The sequence below is a fragment of the Macaca thibetana genome, chromosome 3 (genome assembly GCF_024542745.1).
Source record: "Macaca thibetana thibetana isolate TM-01 chromosome 3, ASM2454274v1, whole genome shotgun sequence".
Lineage (NCBI taxonomy): Eukaryota > Metazoa > Chordata > Mammalia > Primates > Cercopithecidae > Macaca > Macaca thibetana.
Genome location: NC_065580.1, coordinates 138,887,813 through 138,911,155, shown reverse-complemented (window position 1 = coordinate 138,911,155; position 23,343 = coordinate 138,887,813). Strand labels below are relative to the sequence as shown.

General features: G+C 58.8%; 3 protein-coding genes across 5 annotated transcripts in view; 2 read left to right on the top strand and 1 right to left on the bottom strand.

Moving 5' to 3' along the window:
* Positions 1-939, bottom strand: part of IFT22 (intraflagellar transport 22) — a 984,170-nt gene extending 983,231 nt beyond the window's left edge. The window contains exon 1 of the mRNA XM_050783880.1: positions 930-939. The gene's annotated coding sequence lies outside the window, so the exon portion shown is untranslated. The remainder of the gene's footprint in view (positions 1-929) is intronic.
* PRKRIP1 (PRKR interacting protein 1) overlaps positions 1-23,343 on the top strand; it is a 532,772-nt gene that overhangs the window by 422,021 nt on the left and 87,408 nt on the right. The window lies entirely within an intron of this gene.
* The window catches only part of SH2B2 (SH2B adaptor protein 2), a 40,371-nt gene continuing 18,189 nt past the window's right edge, over positions 1,162-23,343 (top strand). For 2 of the 3 annotated variants that reach the window (XM_050783691.1, XM_050783689.1), the window contains exons 1-2: positions 1,162-3,261; positions 19,331-20,094. In XM_050783691.1, the coding sequence (XP_050639648.1) occupies positions 3,162-3,261; positions 19,331-20,094 (864 nt within the window). In that variant the 5' untranslated portion in view covers positions 1,162-3,161. The remainder of the gene's footprint in view (positions 3,262-19,330; positions 20,095-23,343) is intronic. The other variant, XM_050783692.1, reaches the window with a different exon arrangement.

Below are 23,343 nucleotides of genomic sequence, written 5' to 3'. Positions count from 1 at the left end.
CCTGGCCCCTTGACCTACCCCAAGCTGCATCCCCAGCTGGAGGCCACGCCTCTCCCCTTCAAGAGCCTTGGCCCACCCCAGGGACGAGAAGGACCCACCCCACTGGGACCTCTGGCCAGGGCACCAGCCGGGCCGCTCCGTGAAAGATGCCTGGCTGATCGCATCTGGGACTGGTCCTGGAGGGGCTTCGTAGGAAGAAGGGATGGAGTGGGAAGGGAGCAGGTCTAATGAACTCCACCAAGGAACAGTCATGAAGGCTGCACAGGGAAGGGGCATCTTGAACTAACGTCCTCAGCTGCAGAGGGGTGTTCTAGTTAGCAGATAAGGGCCTCCATGTCTGCCAAGTTGGGGGAGAAGAGGGGTGGAAGGCTGTGTCTCTGGAAGGATCCAGTCTTGGGGACTCCTGTCCCCAGCACAGTCATGATGGCCCCTACAGGGCTAACCTGGGCTCCAGCTCTGACCCCAGGGCCCGGTGGGTCCTGGCCCTTCCAGGGGTTGTCCCACAATATTCAGGGAGGTGCCTCCGTGTCTGGGCCCATCTGACCATCTGCAGAAACAGCAGGTGCAGGAGCATGTCTAAGGCCCACCCGCCCCGGAGCCTGGGGCTCGAGAACCTTTATGTCCCAGGCCAGGCCCAGGGGCCATGGGTGGGCTGCAGGGGTGGCCTTGAGGTGAACGGGCAGCTCACCGTGTCTCCATCTGGCCAGGTGCTCTACAAGTTGGCATGGAGCGAGAGCGTGGAGAGGGACTGTGCCACCTTCTGTGCCAAGAAGTGAGGACCCCCACCTGGGCCCCCCCTCAGCCCCACAACCAGCTCCCAGAACCCCCTGCAACACCCCTGAGTTCCTGCCTCATGTCCCCCACTCCTTAGCCCTCCATCACAGCCCCCATTCTGGCCCTCCCCCTACCCCCACTCCCAGTGCCCACTACCCCCCAGCCCCACCCCATCACACGATACACATCCCCCTTCCCCAACACACACACTCGGCCTCAATAAACCTTCCCATGTCCCCCAGGTTCGCCGACCACCTGCACAAGTTCCACGAGAATGACAACGGGGCGGCAGCTGGTGACTTGTGGCAGTGACACCCCGGCACCTGCCCCGTGACAGTGACAGCTGCACCTCCACCTCTGACTGCTCAGTGTATCTGATCACTTAGTCTTCCCCGAAGAATCCCTCATGGAAACTGTTCTTATCCGCTGTCCAGCAGCTGCCAGAGGCCCCAGGTCCCCTCGGGTCCCCTTGAAAGAATGTCTCGGTCACATCAGGCCCGCTAGGTCCAGAGAGCCAGCCCCCAATGCCCGACCAGGCTAAGCCGCAGAGACCCTCTCAGCCCCCACCTCAGGCTAGGGCTCTGCCCGCAGCCTGACCTCTAGCCCTGGTGGCAGAGGTCCCTCAGCTGCGAGGCTGATTGGGTGACCACCAATTCCAGCTGTGGTTAATCCAGCTTGGACCTGTCTGCACTGCGATCCTCTTGGGCTCCCCTAGGATCTCCCCATGCCCCATAAGAGGTGGAAGGCACTTCCTTCCAGGACAGCAGGCTTTGAGTCCAGTACCCCCAGCCTGCCTTTGCCACCAGCCCCACCCCGCAGACTATATGAGGTTTGACAGAGTCTGCCCCCTCCCCCACTGCACCCCGAGAGAGAGCCCCAGTCAGTGGAACAGTTTCTATTACCCCCTCCCTGCCCCCAGACCCACGTGATTTCTGCTTTCTTCTTTAGCAGGATATTCTGGTTTCTAGGTAAGGAAGAGTCTCTAATGAGCCCCCGAGCCTCAGTCTCTTCAGACTCATGGGCTGGTCTGAGGGGTCCAAGCATGTCCTAGCCAATCAGAACTGGCTGTGGACCACCCTAGCACGGCCACCTCTCAGGGCCACTGGCAGGCCTTCCTAAGTTAGATTTGTAGTTGCACATTTAGCTTTGCACATTTGAAATAAACCACGGTTGCAGCCACCCTGGTGCCCTGTGCTCTGGGACGCTGGAGGGACAGGAGGCTGGTGGGGATGCCTGCAGTGCCACCCCTGGGAGCTGGGGCTGGCCTCACAGCTGGACACACAGAACATTCCTCCACCTCTTCTCATCTCCAGGAATTCCATGAGCACATTCAGAGCTCTGCTGAAACCCAGATCGAGTGTCCGCCGAGTGCTTTTGAGCGGACAAGCAGCACCATCAAAAAGGGAAACCCATTCCTTTATTCAAAAACCACCCGGGGCCAGGCACAGTCGCTTACACCTGTAATCCGAGCACTTTGGGAGGCCGAGGCAGGTGGATCACTTGAGGTCAAGAGTTCATAACCAGCCCAACCAACATGGTGAAACCCCATCTCTACTAAAAATACAAAACTTAGCTGGGCGGGCATGGTGGCACATGCCTGTAATCCCAGCTACTCAGGAGGGTGAGGCAGGAGAATTGTTTGAACCCGGGAGGCGGAGGTTGCAGTGAGCCGAGATCACGCCAGTGCACTCCAGCCTGAGTGACAGAGTGAGACTCCGTCTCAAAAAAAAAAAAAAAAAAAAAACCACCTTTCAGGCTGTGGCTGGGTGTATGACGTGTCTTGGTCCACGTCAGTTCCTGGGGAATCTCTGCTTCCCTTTCTGTGCTCCCCTTTCCCATGGGCCCTCGCCTGCCAGGGGCTGCAGAGCACGTGCCCGCCAATCCCCCTGAGCACCAGCCTTGCATTGGAGCCCCCCTGAGCCACAGGCTCTGGGCCACCTCACCTCCAGCCCAGCCCCAGATGGAGGAATGCATTCTCTGGGTCTGGAGTGGGTGCATTAACCCATTGTCCAGGTGGCCCATGAGACTGGTGGCAAACCCAGGTCCCCCACTGCAGCCCACCAGGCCAGGGTCCCCTGGGCTACCTCTGTCTCCATTTTAGTTCTGACCAGTCTAAAGCGTGTGTATCCAGGGGCCTTTCTTTGGGGTCCCAGCACCCCTCATCTCCCCCATCAGGACTTCCAAGCCCCCAGAGCCTCCTGCCCTCAGGGACCCAGGATGGGTCCTTTCCTCCCTGACCCTCATTCCTATCCCCAGCGAGGTGACAGCTGCTCTTGGCCAACCACACCCCCTCCACCCCCACAGCTACTTCCACATCTCCATCAGTTCCTCCTTGTGGGTCCGAGGCGCTCTGCCGCCGGCCTCTCCCCACTTCCTCCTCCCTGGGGATGGATCCGAGCTATTGTCCTGCCCATGGCTTCCCATCTCAGGATGCTCTCTGGCCACTGTCATCCCAGCAGTGGAGTTCAGCCCACTACTCTGAACCAGGTTAGTCCACCGCGGGTCAGGCTCTCCCCTCTCCCGGGAGGGTGGAGATCGAAACCAGGCCATGTATGGAGCCTCCCTCTCTCCTGCTCTCCGGCACCCCCTCCTCCCCCTTCCCAGCCTCATTCATAGGTGTCCTGGTTCCCAGCCAGGCCTCCAGGCCTGTGTGCAACTCCAATCGAGGGCTGGCCCACTGCCGAAGCTTTCATTAAAGTGTCTGCTGGCCTGGTCCTGCAGAGGGAACAGAGCCAAGATGTGGGGCAGGGAAGGGGCCTGCCTGGCTTCCATGCCCCCGTGGAGGGCAGCACCGGGGTTTTGGGCAGCAGGTGAGGGCTCTGTCCCCTTCACCTTCACCTCTGGAAGCCCCACCTTTCCATCCCTAAGAAGGGGATAAAAATCCTTGTCTGTCCAGCCTCCTGAAAAATTAGAGATGGGAAATGGCTCTGGGAAAGGTCAGAGGTCAGTTTGGGCCCGGGAGGGTGACAGACGGAGGCAGCTCCAGCTGGCAAAGAGACCAGGGCAGAACCGCCAGAGGTGGGGGCAGGGGACAGGGAGGGAGATGAGGGGAGAAGACACCCAGGGGTCCCCCACTGCTATCTCCAGCAGCAAGATTACTCTCATCTCTGAGGGGCCCTTTCCACACCTCTGCCCCCACTGAAGCCCTCCCTCCCCTCTCGGACCTCTTCCAGTCCTGCTGAGCCCCCTGCACCTCTTTCAGGAAGCCTCCCAGAGCCCCCACCAGCGGTCTGGCCACCTGACCCCTCAGCACCAGGGGTCAGGCCACAAGTGCCCCGCAAAGCCCAGCGGGACTGTTTCCTTAGCCCGACTGGTCTCTGCCCTAACGCAGGCGAGTTCTGGAGCCAGGAAGGGGTGAGCAAGGTGCCAGGGCTGTGGCCCCTCATCGCCCCTCTATGATCTCTGACACCTCTCCGGGTGGCATCAGGCCCCCATCACAGCGAAGGCTGGGTGGTGGGGGCACAGCGCTCTGGGGGCCGTCCCGCGCTGTGTCCCGGGGGCGATTTCCCGCACCGGAGGGCTGGAGGGAGGGGGCGTGGTGGCGCCCTCGGGATTTACGAGAACCAGACGTCGACTTCCCCCGCTGCGACATCCAGGCCTCCTCCAGGCTCCCATTGTCCCCGCTGCGGAGGGTCTGGCCACAGCGGCGGCTCCCGCGAAGCACCCGTCACCGAGGGGCGCTTCGAGGGCTTCCGCGCCCCATACAGCCGCCACGCAGGACACTCCCCCGGCCCCACGAGCCGCGCTCCCGGGGCTACCACCACCCCGGGCTCGAGAGGTCGCTTCCGCGAGAAGGAGGGGGAGTCCCGTGCCTGGCCTGGGACCGGCTCTGCGAAAAGAGGACCCCAGTCCAGATGGGGCGACTCGGAGCCGGCTCCTAACCCCTCTCTCCGGGCCCCAGGGCCGGGCAGTCTCGGCAACGCAGCTGCGGGGAGCGAGCAAGCACCAGCAGTCGGCGCAGCTCGGGCTCCGCGGAGGGCTGGGGGCGTGGAGGGGGCGGGGCCTGAGCCGCGCAAGGAGGGGCTGGAGGGGACCGAGCCAGAAGGCGTGAGGGGGCGGGCGGGGCGGGGCTCGCGGCGGGGGCGGGGCCGGGAGGCGCGCGCCTTGCGGGCGGGGGGGCGCGCCGCGCGGGGCTGGGCTCGGAGCGCGCGGAGCTCGGCTGCCGGAGAGCCGCGCGGGGAACGCGCCGGGACTGCGAGGAGCGCACGAGCCTTAGAGACGGTGAACCAGGGAGGGAGCAGCCGCCACCGTCGCCAGCTCCCTCCCGGAGGGAGCCCAGTCCGCCGCGGGCCATGAGCCACCGGGCCCGGGGAGCCCGGCCGCGGTACGGGCAGCGCTCAGCCGGCGCCCCAGCCCGCTCGGCCGCAGCTGCGCGCCTGTAGGTATGGCCTCCTTGTGCCCAGTTCCTCGCTCCCTGGTCGTTTCCCCGGGACCCCTGTCTGTCCCCTGGGACGTGCGCTGTGTGAGCACCGCTGCCCCGCGGAGAGCGGCCGCACACGCCTCGGTCCGCGCGTGTCGTCTTTGTGTGCGCGGGTGGGAGGGAGAAGGGCGCGCGAGGGAGGGGACGCGCCCCCGGCTGGGATCGGCTCTTGGATCCCCATCCCGGGCTGGGCGGGGAGCCGCTGGAGGGGCCGAGCCGCCTCTGGACCAGCTGCGCCCCCGCCCCCTGCTAGGGCCCCGGTCGAGTGGTAGGGCGAGAGGACCCGGGCCCTTAGAGGAGGGGGTCTCTGGTTGGGGGAGGGGGCGCCCAGGTTTCTTCCCTACGCTGGGAGCGCTGGGAGGGGGCGTCAACCTAGAATGAGGGTGAGGGCCACGGGGTGGGATCGGGAAGAACCTCCTCCAGGCCACAGTCTCCGGGCAGACACGCCCTCCCTTTGGCCCAGGCACCCCTTTCTCGACCCGCCCACCCGGGGAGCTCCCCGGAGCCCCCGATTGCGGGGAGGATCGTGGAGGGTGCCCAAGAGGTCGGCTCCTTTAAGAAGGGGCGGGTTCGTGCCCTCCATTCAGGCCCTTGGGCCTCTGCCATTGATGAACCTGCGGGCAGCGCCGACCGGAACCGCGCCAGCCCAGCGGGCTGAGGCCGGGCAGAGGCAGGGACGCTTCCCGGCCCCCTGCAGCCCCGAAGTGGGGGCCTTCAGGGAGGGAAGTCTGCAGTGACTGGGGCTTCTCAGGAGCCATGCAAGGCAAACTGGGCAGCCTCAGCCGAGACCCTGAACAGCAATAAGCCAGGATCTACGTGCACTTCCAGCTGGTGCAAGGGAGAGCCTCAGGCTAGGCTGTCAGACCTGGGTGGAGCCCTACCAATGCCCTCGAGCCAACATCACCTACCCTGTAAAATGGGATGATGCTGCCTGCCTCCTGGTTACGGACCGGCAACTCTCGGCAGGAGTTGCGTCCCAGAGGCAGGTCCCCGGAGCTCCTCTGGGAGGACTGGGGGCAGGGAGTGTGGTTTCCCAAGAGGCTTAGACTGCCTCTTGAGCCGAAGCACCCTACTCTGTCCCACCTTGAACTCTCCCATCCTCTTCCCTTCTGACCTCCCGGCTCCACGCAGGAAGAGGCTGGGAGAGTGACCTAGAACTTTTCAGCTCCAGGAACTTTGGGAGAGGTCTGGCGGTGGCGGTGGTGGCACTGCTTTTAGGCTAGTGTGGATCAGGGCGTTTTGGGGGGTCTCAGAGACAGTTTCCCACCAACCGCTTCCTTAGAGGTCTGTCCTACCAGCATCTGAGAACAGCCCCACCCCGTGCCAGGCCGGCTTCTGATGCTGCTTGGTTTAATGCTTCTAGGTAATCAAGGGTTAATGCACATGCTTTTCTTTTTACCCTTGTTGTGAAAAATCTGTCTAAAGTGTCTAAATGCCTCTTCCCTACTTAGCATGGATCTCCTAGGGAGGACTTCTGTACAAATACCCAGGGGTGGGCTTCCCTTGGGGGTCTTGGAAGTGGGATCTCCACCCAAGTGATCCTGGGCCTCCCAGGGCTGAGCTTTTGGTTTCAAACTTACTCGTGCCAAGCTAAGGGCATCAGGGTCGCTGTTCGTGTCATCTTTACAACAACCCTGTGGGTTTAGTGCTATTATTATCCCCGCACAGGGAGGGGAAGTGACTGGCCCAAAGTCCCGCAGTCAACAAGTCAGGCCTCCCAACCACTCCTCTCTGACAAGAGCCTGGCACTTCTTGCCCTGTCTACCCAGCCTGGGTTGCAAGGAATGGGGGGTTTAGGGGCTTCAGGCCTCCTGGCTGCTGTCTTCCTGGGGCTAAGGTCCAGTCTTGAGGCCTGCGCTCATTCTTACTGTCCAAGTGAGGTCAGGGGACTGGTCAGAGCCTGGGGCCTGGAGAGGTTTCTCTTTCTGGCTCACCTGGCTGGGTGCCGTTTTATGGCTATGCTCTGTCTAGGGGGATAGCAGGTGTGACCCCTCAACACGAGGTCACAGCCCACACCTGTCTGGGCAGAGCAAGGCAAGGCATCGCTGTGTGGGTGTGCAGCATCTTTTGGTTCCTCTGGGTGAAGCAGGGTTTGGGCCCCATTCTCCACATACTTCCGGCCCATCTGAGGGTAGCGCCCACCTAGGGGGTGGGGAGGACAGCCAGCCAGGAGCTCACGGTCTGGTGGAAGAGACAGGCTACAGCCATGTGGTGTGGTGGAGGGGCAGGGGGCAAGGGTGGAGGTGGGGACAGGATCAGGGGGTGTTCCCGAGGCCTCTGTGGGCTGGGGGGCTTACCTGCTATTGGGGCAGAACAGGGGAAGTAGGCAGTGCCTGGCTGGGTGCTGAGGCTCTATGCAGAGGACAAGCAGGAGTTGGAGGAAGAGGATGTATTCGAACTTGGAGGTGGTGAGTTTGAGGTACCTGGAGATCAGCCAGGCTGGGAGTTGAGCTCAGAGAAAGGCCCGGGGAAGCTTTATTAGCACCGGTAGTCCCCAGAATTTGGGGATGCTCAGATCTTAGGGGTGCCACTAGAGGTCTCAGGAGGCACTGGTATGTGTGTCCTGGAAAAGCCAGAAAGCAGCTGGGTGGGATGAATTGGGGGAGGTACTAAGGGGGTATCCTGCAGGTTTAGGGGGCTGGGCCAGGGCCCATGTGAGGCTTATGACGCTGGGGGAGTGGAAGGGACTGAGTGTCTCAGGCCAAGGCTGGAGATGGGGGGGACCTCTGCTCTGCAACCCCAGAAAGGCAGGGTGGGTTGGGAGTAACCAGGGCCAGTGCAGGTGGAACCAGCCCAGCCTGCCCTCCACCTGCAGAGCCCATCCAGGAACTGTCCAGCACTGGGTGCTCCTGAAGGAGGCTGAGTCTGCCTCTTGAATCCCCAAGCCCTGGCCTAGCTTGTTGTCCTGACCCCCACTTCCTGCAGAACCCAGCTGTGGATGCCCCTGGCCCCCCAACCCGGCCACTCAGAGTGCCCCATCCCCTAACGGTGGTCATTTCCTTTCCGGAAACAGGGACTCGGTCTTCCCACTGTGCCCTTGGAAGGGGAGTTCCCCAGAAACAGGGCTCAGAAAGGGACCAACCTGGAACTTGGCTCCATACCCCTCTTTTTTTTTTTTTTTTTTTTTTTTTTTTTTGAGACAGTCTTGCTCTGTTGACCAGGCTGGAGTGCAGAGGCGTGCAATCTCGGCTCACTGCAACCTCCACTTCTGGGGTTCAAGCAATTCTCATGCCTCAGCCTTCTGAGTCGCTGGGGTTACAGGTGTGCACCACCACACCTGACTAATTTTTGTATTTTTAGTAGAGATGCAGTTTCACCGTGTTGGCCAGGCTGTTCTCAAACTCCTGACCTCAAGTGATCCGCCCTCCTCGGCCTCCCAAAGTGCTGGGATTACAGGCGTGAGCCACTGCACCCGGCCTCCCCTCTTGCCCATTCTGCGGCCCTGGACCCTCCCACCTGGCGTCTGACACACAGTGGGAGCTCACCATGGTGTGGTGGCCAGTGCATTGAGGGTAGTCACCTCCCTCCCCAGAATCCCATTTCTTCATCTCTACAATGGAGAAACAACTCTTTCTTCCAGGGAAGATGTGAGGGGAGAAGGGTTTTAACAGGGGCATGGCCCACTGAAATGTGGGTTCTAGAATGCTGACCTTGGCCGCACTGGAGCCTGGGTTTATGTGTTGGGACAGTGGGTACCTCTGCAACCGTCTGCCGTGAGCAGTTAGAGAAAAAGGGAATGAACAGAGCTGTGATTTTTAAACTAATAGCTTTTTTAATCTTCATGACAGCCTCTTAAGGTTGGCACTGCTGTCACCTCCATCTTAACAGATGGGGAAACTGAGGCTCCAGAGTCCAAGGGGTCCTGCTGGGCAGCAGGGCAGCTGGGATTCAAACCCAGACAATCTGGCTCCGGATCTCAGACTTTTAACACTGTCCCAGCACGTCAAGTGACCAGAGGTGGTCATAGGGAGATGCCCAGGCAGTGGGGCTCCCTTTGCTGGGGAGCAACTGTCAAATGCAACTGTGGGAACCCCTGGGACTGAGGGTCTGCAGGCCCCGGCGCCAGCAGGGCTTGTCAAGCTTGGGATGTCTGCAAAAACCGGGGGGCTCAGCAGAAGGGCTCCCACCCTCCCATGGCGGTGGCAAAGGCTGAGCGTGCCATGAGAGGCCTGGGGTTGTCCTGGGTGCAGAGCTGTTGTAATAGCTGCCTCCAAGCGATGCTGCTCAGGGTGGGCCTTGGACTAGAAAGTTATCTGCACGGAAGAGCAGCTAGGGAAACTAATGCTCAGAACAGCCAAGACCACTTAGTACCTACTCACCCATACAGAGGCATACAAGTCCCAAGGGCTCTGAATCCACACCTGGCCCCATCACCAGCCAGAAGGCCCCCACCCACCCATCATGCAGTGAGGTCATAGCAAGTTCAAGGGTGTTAAGACCAGAAACCATGCCTACTTTACCTTCTGCCAGGGTGGTGGAGTGAACGCAGGTATTCTGGGAGGGGAAGGTTGGGGAATTCCAGCCACATCTGGCGGAATTCCGGCACATCTGGCCCTGGTTCAGAGCCTACCTTGTGGGATGCGGTCTCTGGGGAGGCGAGGAGTAAAATGGGCTTGAAAACCAACGCCCACGTATTCAGCGGTGAAACAGACTGAGCTGTGTGCTCTGTTCCTGAATCTGCAGGGAAGAGAGACACTCATACCTAGTCAGCGGGTGGGAGTCACTCCAGGCCAGAGGGATGGCCTGCCCAAAGAGTGTCTGTGTCCTGCCCAGGGAGGGCTGCAGAGAGGAGGCTGGAGGGGTGGAAGGGACTGCCCTGCTGAGGCCAGGAGGGCGCTCGAGGAACAGCAGGATTGAAAGCCTCTGTTGTCCAGAGCAAGGCTGAGTGGGCCAGGCCCGTGCTGCTAAGGTCCTGAGGACCCCTAAGGGTAGTGGACATGAGAAGGCATGGCTGGGCAGCTTTTCTGAGGATGGTGGAGGTGAGCAGAGTGAGGGGTGCACTGGCTCACAGTCCCAGCAGTTTGGGAAACTGAGGCGGGCAGATCACCTGAAGTCGGAAGTTCGAGACCAGCCTGGCCAACATGATGAAACCCTGTCTCTACTAAAAATACAAAAATTAGCCGGGCTTGATGGGTTGCACCTGTAGTCCCAGCTACTCAGGAAGCTGAGGCAGGAGAATCGCTTGAACCCAGGAGGCGGAGGTTGCAGTGAGCCAAGATCACGCCATTGCACTCCAGCCTGGGCAACAGAGCGAGACTCGGTCTCAAAAAAAAAAAAAAAATTACCTGGCCATGGCGTCATGTGCCTGTAATCCCAGCTACTTGGGAGGCTGAGGCAGGAGAATTGCTTGGCCCCAGGAGTTCGAGGCTGCAGTGAGCTATGATTGTGCCACTTCTCCCCAGCCTGGGCCACAGAATGAGACTTTGTCTCAAAAAACAAAACAAAACAAAGCCTGTTTCCCCATCGTGAATGGTTCATTGGGGGATGGGTGGCACTGCCCACCCCAGGATGTAGGAGAGGACCCTTAGTTCTGACCCTCTCCCCCTTCATGCACTTGATTCTCTGACTGCCGCTCTGAGGACGGAGCTAAGTGAGGGTGCAGGAGGAAGGGGGATCTCTTGCCAGTGGGGCGCAGCTTTTGGGGGTGCTGCATAGCTAGTTTGACCTGTGGGACCACTGACCATCCCTCCTCTTCCTGGGCCTCCTGGCCTCCTGTGGCTGGGATGGTGCTGGGGAGGGGGTGGGGGCGCCAGCTGGACGTGGGCGGGGCTCCTGCCTCTCCCCGCCCCCAGGGCCACCGCCCACTGCGCCGCGCATCGATTGGTCGCGGGCCCATTAGCGGGGGCGGTGAGTCCGACTCATCAATATTTTAAGAAATGACCCGGCCTTGGGGTCTGGAACTGCTGAGCGGGCGGGGGCTGAAGACCGGCCTTTTTTTTTGTCCTCCAATTGTCAGCGCTATTTTTACCGCCGGAAAGCTGCCGCCCCTCCCCCATGCCGCCTGGACTGACTGTCTAGCTGAGCTGGGGGCTGGGGTCTCTTGTCTGAGTTGCTGGTGTTGGGGTTAGGAGAGACTGTGGCTTGGAAAGGCGATGAGCAGGGACTCCATTAGTCTTCCCCTGCCCTCCTCCCTCCATCCTCCCCACCAAAAACCCCTCTGAAGCCCCCATCCCATCCGAGATGGTAACGAAAAACATTTTTTCAGGAGAAGGCAGACAGCCCAACTGAGACTAGAAAAACCGGAGGTGGGGGGGTGTAATGGATTGGGGGAGGGTGGTCTACCCGCCCAATGCTCCCAGGAGGGCCAGCACCGTAGGGGGTCGTGGGTGGGCTTCCTTTGTCTCCAACGCCAGAGAAGCAGCCTGGGAGGGGGAGAGGCAGCCCCCTACTTGTCCCTGGTCCCAATGGAATGACAGCCCAGTCTTCGATGTCCAAGGCCATCACTTCTGCATCAGAATCAGGAGCCCATAGAGGCCACACACAGCTCCAGCAGCCCCATTTTACTGATAGGGAAGCAGAGGCACCGAGAGACACAGAACCTGGCCCAGGATAGAGTCCAAATCTCCCAGAACCCAGTCCAGCACTGCCCGGCACCAACTCAACTGGTCTGTTCTGACACCCTGGGACCATAGGAGGAGAGCTGACCACCGAGAGAGTTAGAGACCACAGGGTCTTGGAGATCAGAGAGGCAGAGCAGTATAGGGAAGGTTTCCTGGGAGAAGAGAAGGTTTTGTTTTGGTTCGGTTTTTTGAGACAGGGTCTCTGTTGCCCAGGCTGGAGTGCAGTGGTACAATCTCGGCTCACTGCAGCCTCAACTTACTGGTTTAAAGCAAACCTCCTGCCTCAGTCCCCCAAGTACCTGGGACTACAGGCGTGCGCCACCACGCCTGGCTAATTTTTGTATGTTTAGTAGAGACGGGGTTTCACCATGTTGCCCAGGCTGCTCTTCAACTCCTGAGCTCAAGTGATCTACCCGCCTTGGCCTCCCAAAGTGCTGGGATTGCAGGCGTGAGCCACCGCACCCGGCCAGAAGAGAGGGTTTTGCACGATCTAAAGGCAGGGGAGATGTTGAATAGTCGGAAGAGCAAAGTCCCTAGAGAGGGCTTGAAACACCAACCTTGGCAACACCCGGAGGCTGGGGGAGCTCCCGCCCTGCCCATGACTGCACATGGGTTACAACATTGCAGACACCACCTCCTGTCCCATCTTGCCACCGAGTGGTCAGAAAGTGAGGAGAGGCCGGGCGCGGTGGCTCAAGCCTGTAATCCCAGCACTTTGGGAGGCCGAGACGGGCGGATCACGAGGTCAGGAGATCGAGACCATCCTGGCTAACACAATGAAACCCCGTCTCTACTAAAAATACAAAAAAATTAGCCGGGCGAGGTGGCGGGCGCCTGTAGTCCCAGCTACTCGGGAGGCTGAGGCAGGAGAATGGCGTAAACCCGGGAGGCGGAGCTTGCAGTGAGCCGAGATAGCGCCACTGCACTCCAGCCTGGGCGACAGAGCGAGACTCCGTCTCAAAAAAAAAAAAAAAGAAAGAAAGTGAGGAGAGTGGGCTCGGAGGTTGGGAGTGTGGTCAGTGTCACTCACTCGGGGAGCCCCCGCGGGGTCACACCTTGAGCCCAGGTCAGCCAAGCTCCCTACACATGGTCTCCTCCCCAGTTCTGGTCCCAAAGGTGGGTGGGGACAGCACACTCCTGACCCTGCCACAGCCAGGCCCCCTTCCCTGTGGCTTGCAGCCTCCCCTCTGCAGAGAACCATGTCGGGGCCTCCCTCTCTCCATCTGAAGCCAGGTGGGAGCCTCCCTGCTGGCACTGCTGTTTGGAGACTTATACCTCTAGCTGCTCAACCTGCTTCATCTGTGTATCCAGGGCTGGTCCTACTGAGGACTGCTGTGCCCAGCATCAGGCCTACAGGCTCCTGGCTGGCTTGCGGGGTTAGGTAGGGGAGGTCAGGGCAGTCCCAACCTCCCAGGCCAGTCCATGCCTAGGACCTGGCCACACCTGCCATGTCCTTGGAAGATTCCTCTCTAAGTTCCACTCCCACTCCAGTAAGGGCTACCTGAGACGCACCTGCGAGAGCCTCCCCCAGGGCCCTGTCCCGCATCTCTGTGCCTTCTCCCTACCAAGAGTTCCTCCAGCCAGCAGGACGAGCTGGGGGCAACAGGGATTGATGTCTGAGGACTCGGCACTGGGGCTGACTTCCTGCCTGTCCCCATGTGGGGGCATAATCATGTCACTCAGGGACCCCACACCTACCCTTCCTAGGCTGCCAAGTCACTGGCTCTGAGCCCCCGGGGGGTCCTAATGGTACCGGGAGAGAGGTGGCCACCGTCAGGGGCACTAGCATACTGGATAAATGGTTGGGCTTGGAGCTCAGGGACAGGGTTTTATGGGTTCAGCTGTGGCCCCACCCGCACCCCAGGAAATGCCACCCCTGCAGGTCAAGGCCTGGGCCTGGGCTCATCACCTTCCCTGGAGACCATGGTGGTGGTGGTGGTGGTGGTGGTGGTGGCAGGTGTGTTCCCATCTCCACCCCTCAGGGAAGAAGCAAGTTCCAGGAGCCTGGACTATGACTCAGGTCTCCCTTTTGCCCTGCGCACTTTCTGTGTCAGATGGGGAGACAGTCATGAGGACAGACACTTGGAGTACCCTACAACTGGCACCATGCAAGACAGACAGGAGGAGACCGTGGGAGCTCAGAGGAGACACTTGTGCTGGCCTGGGTTGGGGAGAAAGGAGAGGTGTCAGGGAAGGCTTCCTGGAAGAAGTGGCTTCTGGATTAATTATTGAAGGGTGAGTAGGAGTTAGGGGAAGAAAGGAGGGGGCAGGGGAAAGGTCAGGCATGAGCAAAGCTCGTGGGGGCCTCAGTCCCCATCCTCCCCCCACCTTCATGAACTCTAAACAGCACCACCACTACCCAACCGCCAATATCCTGATAAGCCCTGCCCCCAACTCATTGTTCAGGCCCCCAGCACCCTCTTTATTTTATTTGCACTCATGAAGCCCAACGCAATAACCACCTCTTGAAGGAAACCTTCCAAACTCCCCACTCCCCTCCCCCAGTACCAAGGCAGGAGTCTCCTAGGAGACCACTGGTTTGGAAACCCGTCCTTGAAGCTAAGCAGGCTCAACCGGGAGCCCTGTTCTGTCCCTGGGGCTGTCCCGTGGTTATTGACTGCAGATTGATGGCGAGGTTGCCCCAAGGAGAGAGGGAATTCCCACGGTGCCCTATGGCCCAGAGGCCTCACAGATGATCTCACAGAAGTGGGGCAGCTATTTTTACCTGGCATTTAATTACAGGGTTTGGATCCCAGAGGAGAGATGAGATGGTGATCCCAGGAGCTGCGAGGGAGGGGCATTCCGGGAACTGTGGGGATCTTGGGAGGACAGGCGAGGGCATGAACCTCTAACTCAGTTCCTCGGAAGGGTGGGCGCTTGTCCCCCAATACTGGGCTGGCTCCTCAGACAGGGACTCCCCAGGGCACTACATCACCCCACTTCATCACTATTGGGAATTTTCCCCCTGGCTTGGATGGGGGCTGTATGCACACAGCAGGTTGGACCTGCGCCCCCAGGGGCGATGGCAAGGCCCCCAGGTGATGGGCTGGGTCCAAGCCACACAGTTTAGCCATCCAGAGCTGTGAAGGACAGAGGGGCCTGGGAATAAGAGGATGAAGCTGGGGTGAGGAGACCACTGGGATTCCTGGATTGGGGCATCTTCAAAATCGGATTTGAATGGGAATTCTGGGGGAAACCAGATTCCAGAACATGGGAATGTAAGTAGAAGCGTGCAAGCCATTGTGATGGAAAGAAGCAGGGTCTTCAATGTCAGTTCAAAAACTTGGTCCCTTTAGCCAGGCATGGTAGCTCTTGCCTGTAGTCTGAGCTACTCGGAAGGCTGAGGTGGGAGGATCGCTTGAGCCCAGGAGTTGGAGGCTGCAGTGAACTATGATCTTGCCACTGCACTCCAGCCTGGGAGACACTGCGAGACTCTGTCTCAAAAAAAAAAAAAAAAAAAAAAACCTTGGTTCTTATCCACAGCTTTGCTTTCAGATGCCCATGGTCAACAGAGGTCTGAAAATATTAAATAGAAAATCCCGGAAGTAAACATACAAATAAAAATGTAAATTGCAGGCCATTCTGAGTAGCAGGATGAAATCTCAAGCCATCCCGCTGTTCTGCCTGGGATGTGAATTATCCCTTTGTCCGGCATATCCGCGCTTTGGATATGACCCGCTCACCACTTAGGAGCTATCTGGGTTATTAGATCCAAAAAAACGTAGTGGGCCAGGTGCAAGTGGCTCATGCCTATAATTTCGGCACTTTGGGAGGCCAAGGCCAGAGGATTGCTTGAACCCAGGAGTTCAAGACCAGCCTCATCAGTAGAGTGAGATCCCGTCTCTAAACACACACACATACACACACACACACAAATACAGTGTACAGAGGTTCAGTATTAGCCAGTTTCAAGCATCTGCTAGGGGTGTTGGGACATACACCCCTTGGACAAGAGGGAACTACCATATTTGATCCACAGTAGGAGGAGACCCCTCAAGTCCTAGAGTCACTGCAGACCTGGGCAAGCACCCTGGACCTGTCTTGTCACTAACAAGCTGTTTGTCGTCAGGCCCCATGTGAGGGCTTAGGCGGTGACAGCTGTGACATGCCTGGTGCGCCGAATACATTCATTTGTTCATTCTGGTCAGTGTTTCCCAAGCGCCTGCCATATGCCCAGCACTGAGGACACAGCCGCTTCTAGGTCTGGCAAAATCCCTGCCTTGTGAAACTGGCATTCTCGGGGGAAGGGGGTGGAGGGGAACACACGACCAAGCAACTAAATCTATGCCATGTCAGCCAGCAGTAAGGATAATGGTGAAAATAGGCAGAGTGCATGGAATGCATCAGAGGGAGTATTGTCATGAGAGGGATTTGTCATTCTCAAGAGTGGTCAGGGAAGGCTATCGGCCAAGCCTATGGTTGCGCAGAAACCCGAAGGAGATGAGGGAATGTGGAGGTAAGAGCACTCCAGGCATGTGCAAAGGTCCTGAGGTAGGAATTTGGCTGCTATGGTTCTGGGAGGGCGAGGAGGCAGGTGCAGCCAGGGAAGAGTGGCAGGAGGTATGTCCAGAAGGATAAACGGAGGCAGATTATGTCAGGCCCTAGGGGCTGTGGATAGGGCCTCAGGCTTTGGCTTTTACTCTGTTTTGTTGTTTTTGTTTGTTTGTTTGTTTTGAGACGGAGTCTGGCTGTGTCGCCCAGGCTGGAGCGCAGTGGCGTGATCTCCACTCACTGCAAGCTCCGCCTCCCGGGTTCACGCCATTCTCCTGCCTCAGCCTCCGGTGTAGCTGGGACTAGAGGCGCCCGCCACCGCGCCCGGCTAATTTTTGTATTTTTAGTAGAGACGGAGTTTCACCATGTTAGCCAGGATGGCCTCGATCACCTGACCTCGTGATCCGCCCGTCTCCGCCTCCCAAAGTGCTGGGATTACAGGCCTGAGCCACTGCGCCCGGCCTCGGCTTTTACTCTGACTGTAGTAGGAACCACTGCAGGATTTTGTGCAGAGGAGGGACTTGATCTGTCTTGTGTTTTGGTTTTGGGTTTTTGTTTTTGTTTTGTTTTGTTTTTGAGTCAGAGTCTCTATCACCAGCTGGAGTGCAGTGTCACGATCATAGCTCACTCCAGCCTCCAACTCCTGGGCTCAAGCGATTCTCCCACCTCAGTCTCCTTAGTATCTAGAACTGTAGGCATGCCGCCACATCCAGATTGGGTTTTGTTGTTCTTGTTTTTGAGACAGAGTCTTGCTATGTTGCCCAGGCTGAAGTACAGTGGTGCCATCACCGCTCACTGTAGCCTCAACCTCCCAGGCTAAGGTAATCCTCCCGAGTAGCTAGGACTACAGGCATGCCACCACATTCAGATCAACTTTTTTTTTTTTTTTTTGAGACGGAGTCTGGCTCTGTCGCCCAGGCTGGAGTGCAGTGGCTGGATCTCAGCTCACTGCAAGCTCCGCCTCCCGGGTTTGCACCATTCTCCTGCCTCAGCCTCCCGAGTAGCTGGGACTACAGGCGCCCGCCACCTCGCCCGGCTAGTTTTTTGTATTTTTTAGTAGAGACGGGGTTTCACCGTGTTAGCCAGGATGGTCTCGATCTCCTGACCTCGTGATCCGCCCGTCTCGGCCTCCCAAAGTGCTGGGATTACAGGCTTGAGCCACCGCGCCCGGCCAGATCAACTTTTTTTTGTTTATTTTTTTGAGACAGGGTCTCGCTCTGTCCCCAGGCTGGAGTACAGTGGCACCATCACAACTCACGGTGGCCTCAACCTCCCAGACTCAGGTGATCCTCCTGAGTAGCTGGGATTACAGGTGTGCGCCACCATGCCCAGCTAATTTTTTGTATGTTTTTTGTAAAGATAGGGTTTTGCCATGTTGCCCAGGCTAGTCTTGAGCTCCTGAGCTCAAGTAGTCTGCTCACCTCGGCCTCCCAAAGTGCTGGAATTACAGGCCAGTGTGTAAGCCAATGTGCCTGGCCAAGACAATTGTTTTGTTATTACGTTTTCTTTTTTTCTTCTTCTTTTTTTTTTTTTTTTTTAGACGGAGTCTTGCTCCGTTGCCCAGGCTGGAGTGCAGTGGCACGATCTCGGCTCACTGCAAGCTCCGCCTCCCAGGTTCATGCCATTCTCCTGCTTCAGCCTCCCGAGTAGCTGAGACTACAGGCGCCCGCAACCACACCTGGCTAACTTTTTGTATTTTCTGTAGAGACGGGGTTTCACCGTGTTAGCCAGGATGGTCTTGATCTCCTGACCTCGGGATCCGCCCGCCTCGGCCTCCCAAAGTGCTGGGATTACAGGCATGAGCCACCGCGCCCGGCCTTTTTTCTTTTTTTTTTTTTTTTTCTTTTTTTTTGAGATAGAATCTGGCTCTGTCACCTAGACTGGAGAGCAGTGGTGGGATCTCAGCTCACTGCAACCTCCGCCTCCTGGGTTCAAGCAATTCTTGTGCCTCAACCTCTCAGGCAGCTGGGACTACAGGCATGCGCCACCACACCCAGCTAATTTTTGTATTTTTAGTAGAGACGAGGTTTCATCATGTTGGCCAGAATGGTCTCAATCTCTTGACCTCGTGATCCACCTGCCTTGGCCTCCCAAAGTGCTGGGATTACAGGCATGCGCCACCACACACAGGAGTCTTGAGTTTTGGAAATGACTGGGCTCCTGGGAGGAGAACAGACTTTAGAGGAAGTGAGATCAGGATCCTGGAGACCAGGAAGCAGCTGCTGGAATGCTGCATGCAGGAAAAATAGTTATGTGAATCCCAGGACAGCAGCCTGGACCGGGAGGAAGGAGCTGAGTCCTAGGTATATTTCAAAGGTCCAGCCAGCAGGATTCCATGTGACTTCTTCGTTTCTACCCGGCTTTGGGGGACCTCAGAAGAGGTCATCCCAGCCTCTTCTGCTAGCCCCAGGAATGACCCCGAGGTTCCCTGAGACTACTGTTTGGGGAGAGAATGAATGCAGGGCTGCCCCTTCTGCAGACACCACCTCCTGCTTCCCCAGTTGTCTTTCTCTTTTTTTTTTTTTTTGCAGTCTCACTCTGTCGCCCAGGCGGGAGTGCAGTGGCGCAATCTCGGCTCACTGCAACTTCTGCCTCATGGGTTCAAGTGATTTTCCTGCCTCAGCCTCCGGAGTGGCTAGGACTACAGGCCTGTGCGACCACGCCCGGCTAATTTTTGTATTTTTACTACAGCCTCCGCCTCTTGGGCTCAAGCAATCTCCTGCCTCAGCCTTTCGATGGCTGGGGTTACAGCGTGCACCACCACACCCGGCTAGCCGGCTAATATTTGTATTTTTAGTAGAGACGGGGTTTCACCATGTTGGCCAGGCTGTTCTCGATGATCCGCCCACCTCGGCCTCCCAAAGTGCTGGGATTACAGGCGTGAGCCACCGCCCCCTGCCCCAGTTGTCTTTCTGTTACACGCATCCATGCTGCTTGGAAGGGCTGCCTGCTGTAGTCCCACAACACACACGTGTGCGTGTACACACATACAGCCCCAGAGAGTCCTAGGGGAGCTGGAAGGAGGGGACAGGTGGGCACACTGGTCACAGGCCTGAAAGTAACTGCGCGCTCTTCTCGCCCGCAGCCGCAGGTGGCTGCAATGGGACGGAAGCCATGAATGGTGCCGCCCCCGGCCCCGCCACAGCCGCCCCGGTCCCGGTCCCGGTCCCGGACTGGCGGCAGTTCTGCGAGCTGCACGCGCAGGCGGCCGCCGTGGACTTTGCGCACAAGTTCTGCCGCTTCCTGCGGGACAACCCAGCCTACGACACTCCCGACGCTGGCGCCTCCTTCTCCCGCCATTTCGCCGCCAACTTTCTGGACGTCTTCGGGGAGGAGGTGCGCCGCGTGCTGGTGGCCGGACCGACGACTCGGGGCGCGGCCGTGCGCGCGGAGGCCATGGAGCCGGAGCCCGCGGACACCTCTGCACTCAAGGCAGCGCCCTACGGCCACTCGCGGAGCTCGGAGGACGTGTCCACGCATGCTGCCACGAAGGCCCGCGTCCGCAAGGGCTTCTCGCTGCGCAACATGAGCCTGTGCGTGGTGGACGGCATGCGCGACATGTGGCACCGGCGCTCCTCGCCCGAGCCCGACGCAGGAGCTTCCCCGCGCGCCGCCGAGCCCTCGGCTGAGCCCCGCGACAAGTGGACGCGGCGCCTGAGGCTGTCGCGGACGCTGGCGGCCAAGGTGGAGCTGGTGGACATTCAGCGCGAGGGGGCCCTGCGCTTCATGGTGGCAGACGACGCGGCCGCGGGCTCCGGGGGCTCGGCGCAGTGGCAGAAGTGCCGCCTGCTCCTGCGCAGGGCTGTGGCCGAGGAACGCTTCCGCCTGGAGTTCTTCGTGCCGCCCAAGGTGAGTTACCCCATAACTTCCACCTCCTGGGGGGACCAGAGGGGGCACCTGGGCAGCAGCTGAGGGTGCCAGGGACACTGCCTTTGGGGACCATGTGGTCTAATCTGGTTGACAGGGTGGAGTATTTGGTGCCAGGACCCTGGGAGGTGGGCCTGTCATGCCTCTTGGACAAGTCACCCCTTCAACCCTGGTTCTTCCTTTGCCAGGAAGGGCCCTCTGGCTACACCAAAGGGTTCTGGGGCACTGGTTTTTTCTTTTCTTTCTTCTTTTTCTGTGTGTGTGTTTGTGTGTGTGTGTGTGTCCATCTGTCCCTCTGTCGCCCAGGCTGGAGTGCAGTGGTACAATCTCGGCTCACTGCAAACTCTGCCTCCCGGACTCAAGGGGTTCTCCTGCCTCAGCCTCCAGAGTAGCTGGGATTTACAGGCACCCGCCACGATGCCCGGCTAATTTTTGTATTTTTAGTAGAGACAGGGTTTTGCCATGTTGGCCAGTCTGGTCTCGAACTCCTGACCTCAAGTGATCTGCTTGCCTCAGCCTCCCAAGGTGTTGGGATTACAGGCCTGAGCCACCATGTCCGGCCTTTCTTTCTTTTTTGTTTCGAGACGGGGCTGTCACCCAGGCTGGAATACAGTGGTGCAATCATGGCTCACTGCAGCCTCCACCTCCCAGGCTCAAGCAGTCCTCTGTTAGCATCCCGCGTAGCTGGGACCACACACACCACCACTCCCAGCTAATGTTTTTTTTATTTTTCTTAAAGACAGGATCTATGTTGCTCAACTGGTCTGGAAGTTCTGAGCTCAAGAGATCCTCCCCCACCTTGGCCTCCCAAAGTGCTGGGATTATAAGCATGAGCCACTGTGCCCGGCCCAGGGCACCGTTCTTGATGTTGTTCAAGAGACCGGCTACCTGCCCTCCTCTCCTGCAGCCCAAGGGTGCCTGGCACCTCCCAGAGCCGAGGCCTGCAGGGATGCGGGCAGGAGTGACCGAGCACATTCACAGAGGGCTCCCTGGGAGGTCTGTGTCTGACTCCATGGGGCTCTACTCTTCCCCAGCTCAGCTGCCAGGCTCCAGCCCAGCGCCTGTCCAGGGGGTCCTTTTCTGGCCAGGGAGATGCCAGGCTTCTTTCTAGCTGTCACCAACATTGTTGCTCACTGGCGTGCACTGACCCTTCCCCTCTTAAGGGCTGGCCGTCAGGTCCTTGGCAGTAGTGTCACATCTTCTCCAAGGTGGCCCCCCTGCTTTGGAGAGTGGGAATAGTGTAACAATAGTGCCCAGCCTCTGAGAGCCCACAGTGTGTCCAGACCCCAGCCTGGTGGGCATCTGTACAGAGATGCTGTCATCATCTAGGTACCCCACCCCGGCAAGGTGAGCACATGGTCCCCAGATTACAGAAGAGAGCGCAGACAGATGTTCAGAGAGGGAGTGTGGCCTGCCCAACGTCACCCAGATGGCAGGTGCCAGAGCTTGGCTAACATGGTGGGCCATGGTGGCACGCACCTGTAGTCCAAGCTACTTGGGAGGCTGAGGCAGGAGCATCGCCTGAACCCAAGAGGCAGAGGTTGCAGTGAGCCAAGACCACACCACTGCCCTCCAAGCTAGGCAACAGAGTGAGACCCTATCTCAAAAAAACAAAAGAAAACAAAACAACTGGGAGCCGAACACGGTGGCTCACACCTGTAATCCCAGCACTTTGGGAGGCCGAGGCAGGCAGATCACCTGAGGTCGGGAGTTCGTGACCAGCCTGACCAACATGGAGAAACCCCATCTCTACTAAAAATATAGGATTACATGCCTGTAATCCCAGCTACTTGGGAGGCTGAGGCAGGAGAGTCACTTGAACCCGGGAGGCGGAGGTTGCAGTGAGCTAAGATCATGCCATTGCACTCCAGCCTGGGCAACAAGAGCGAAACTCTGTCTCAAAAAAAAAAAAAACAAAAACTGGTCTAATGATACCCGCCACCCTGGTGGTCCCAAGAATGAAAGGAACGTGGAAGTGGAGGTCCTTGGGCACTGGGAAGTTGGGGCAGGGGGAGGCTTTGCTGGTGCAGCAGCGGACAGCAACCCCGGGGACCACCAGGGGCCCCCACCCACCTCCTGCATCAGGGCCCACTCTGTCCCTGGGTGCTCTCTGAGTCACCCACAGCTTCTTGGCTCTCTCTCCATCTCTCAGTCTGCTGGGGGAATCTGGGTGCCTGGAGGTGCAAGGGTATGGGCTCCCCAAAGCTCAGTGCCCATGAGCGACATGGGCCCTGGAGAAGTGACGTCCTGGGGACACAGCTACTCTCTGAAGAGCTTTTTCCCCAGGTCCTAACACCCCTCCACTTCCCTAGGGCTTTTTTCCTGCCCAGGCCCCTGCCTTCAATTTCCTGGGAGAAATCCTAGACCCTAAGCCCAACTCCACTCCTTGTCAGAAAGGGAGACCGAGGCCCAGTGACGGGTGGGGTGGGGCTTACCCAGGGTCACCCAGAGGGCAGGGACAGAGGCCCAGGGCTCCAGCGCCTTGGGCCTGAGTGACAGTCACAGCTGCCCTTCTGTAAATAGCAGTGTCTGCTGCCGTCGGGGGAGGGGAAGCAGCAGCTGGTGCCCCCCCCACCACCTCCTTAGCCCCGGCAGAACCCACTAATTTTGCTTTTGGCAGAGGGCAGCGTTCCTGTGGGGTCACTGGGCCCTTCCCCTCCTTTGTGTCATGCCAACGTGGGGGCATTTGTGGGTATTCAGGAGTCGTTCCCGTGGGAGGGCAGCTCCTACCATGTAAAGAGCTTGGTTGAGTTTCCCAAATGTGTCTGGTCCCAGGAGACAGGCTCCCAGGGTGAGTGAGCCCCCGGGATGCCCCGAATGATACCCCCACTGCCTCTGCACCCACCCACGGTCCAGTTCTCTTGCCTCCGAGAGGCCTGGATGCACCCTTGGAGCCATAAGGAGCTCGGGGCCTGCAGGCTCAGGGGCCATTGCCTGCCTGGCACCTTAGATTTCCCTCTCACACAACCTTTGAGGTGCCAGCCCCGGTGAGTCAGGTCTCTGGCTTCCTGCCTCCTCACCCCTGCAGGAAGAGCCTCCTGAACCCCAGGTCCCCTCATTGCCCTATGCCAGGCCAAGCCCTGGGGACCCAAGGAGCAACGAGGCCAGCCCCCTGCCATTAGGGAAGCCACTGGGAAACCTGGTATTTTCAGGATGCTTGCAAATCTTAGTGGGGTCAGTCGGGCGCGGTGACTCACGCCTGTAATCCCAGCACTTTGGGAGGCTGAGGCG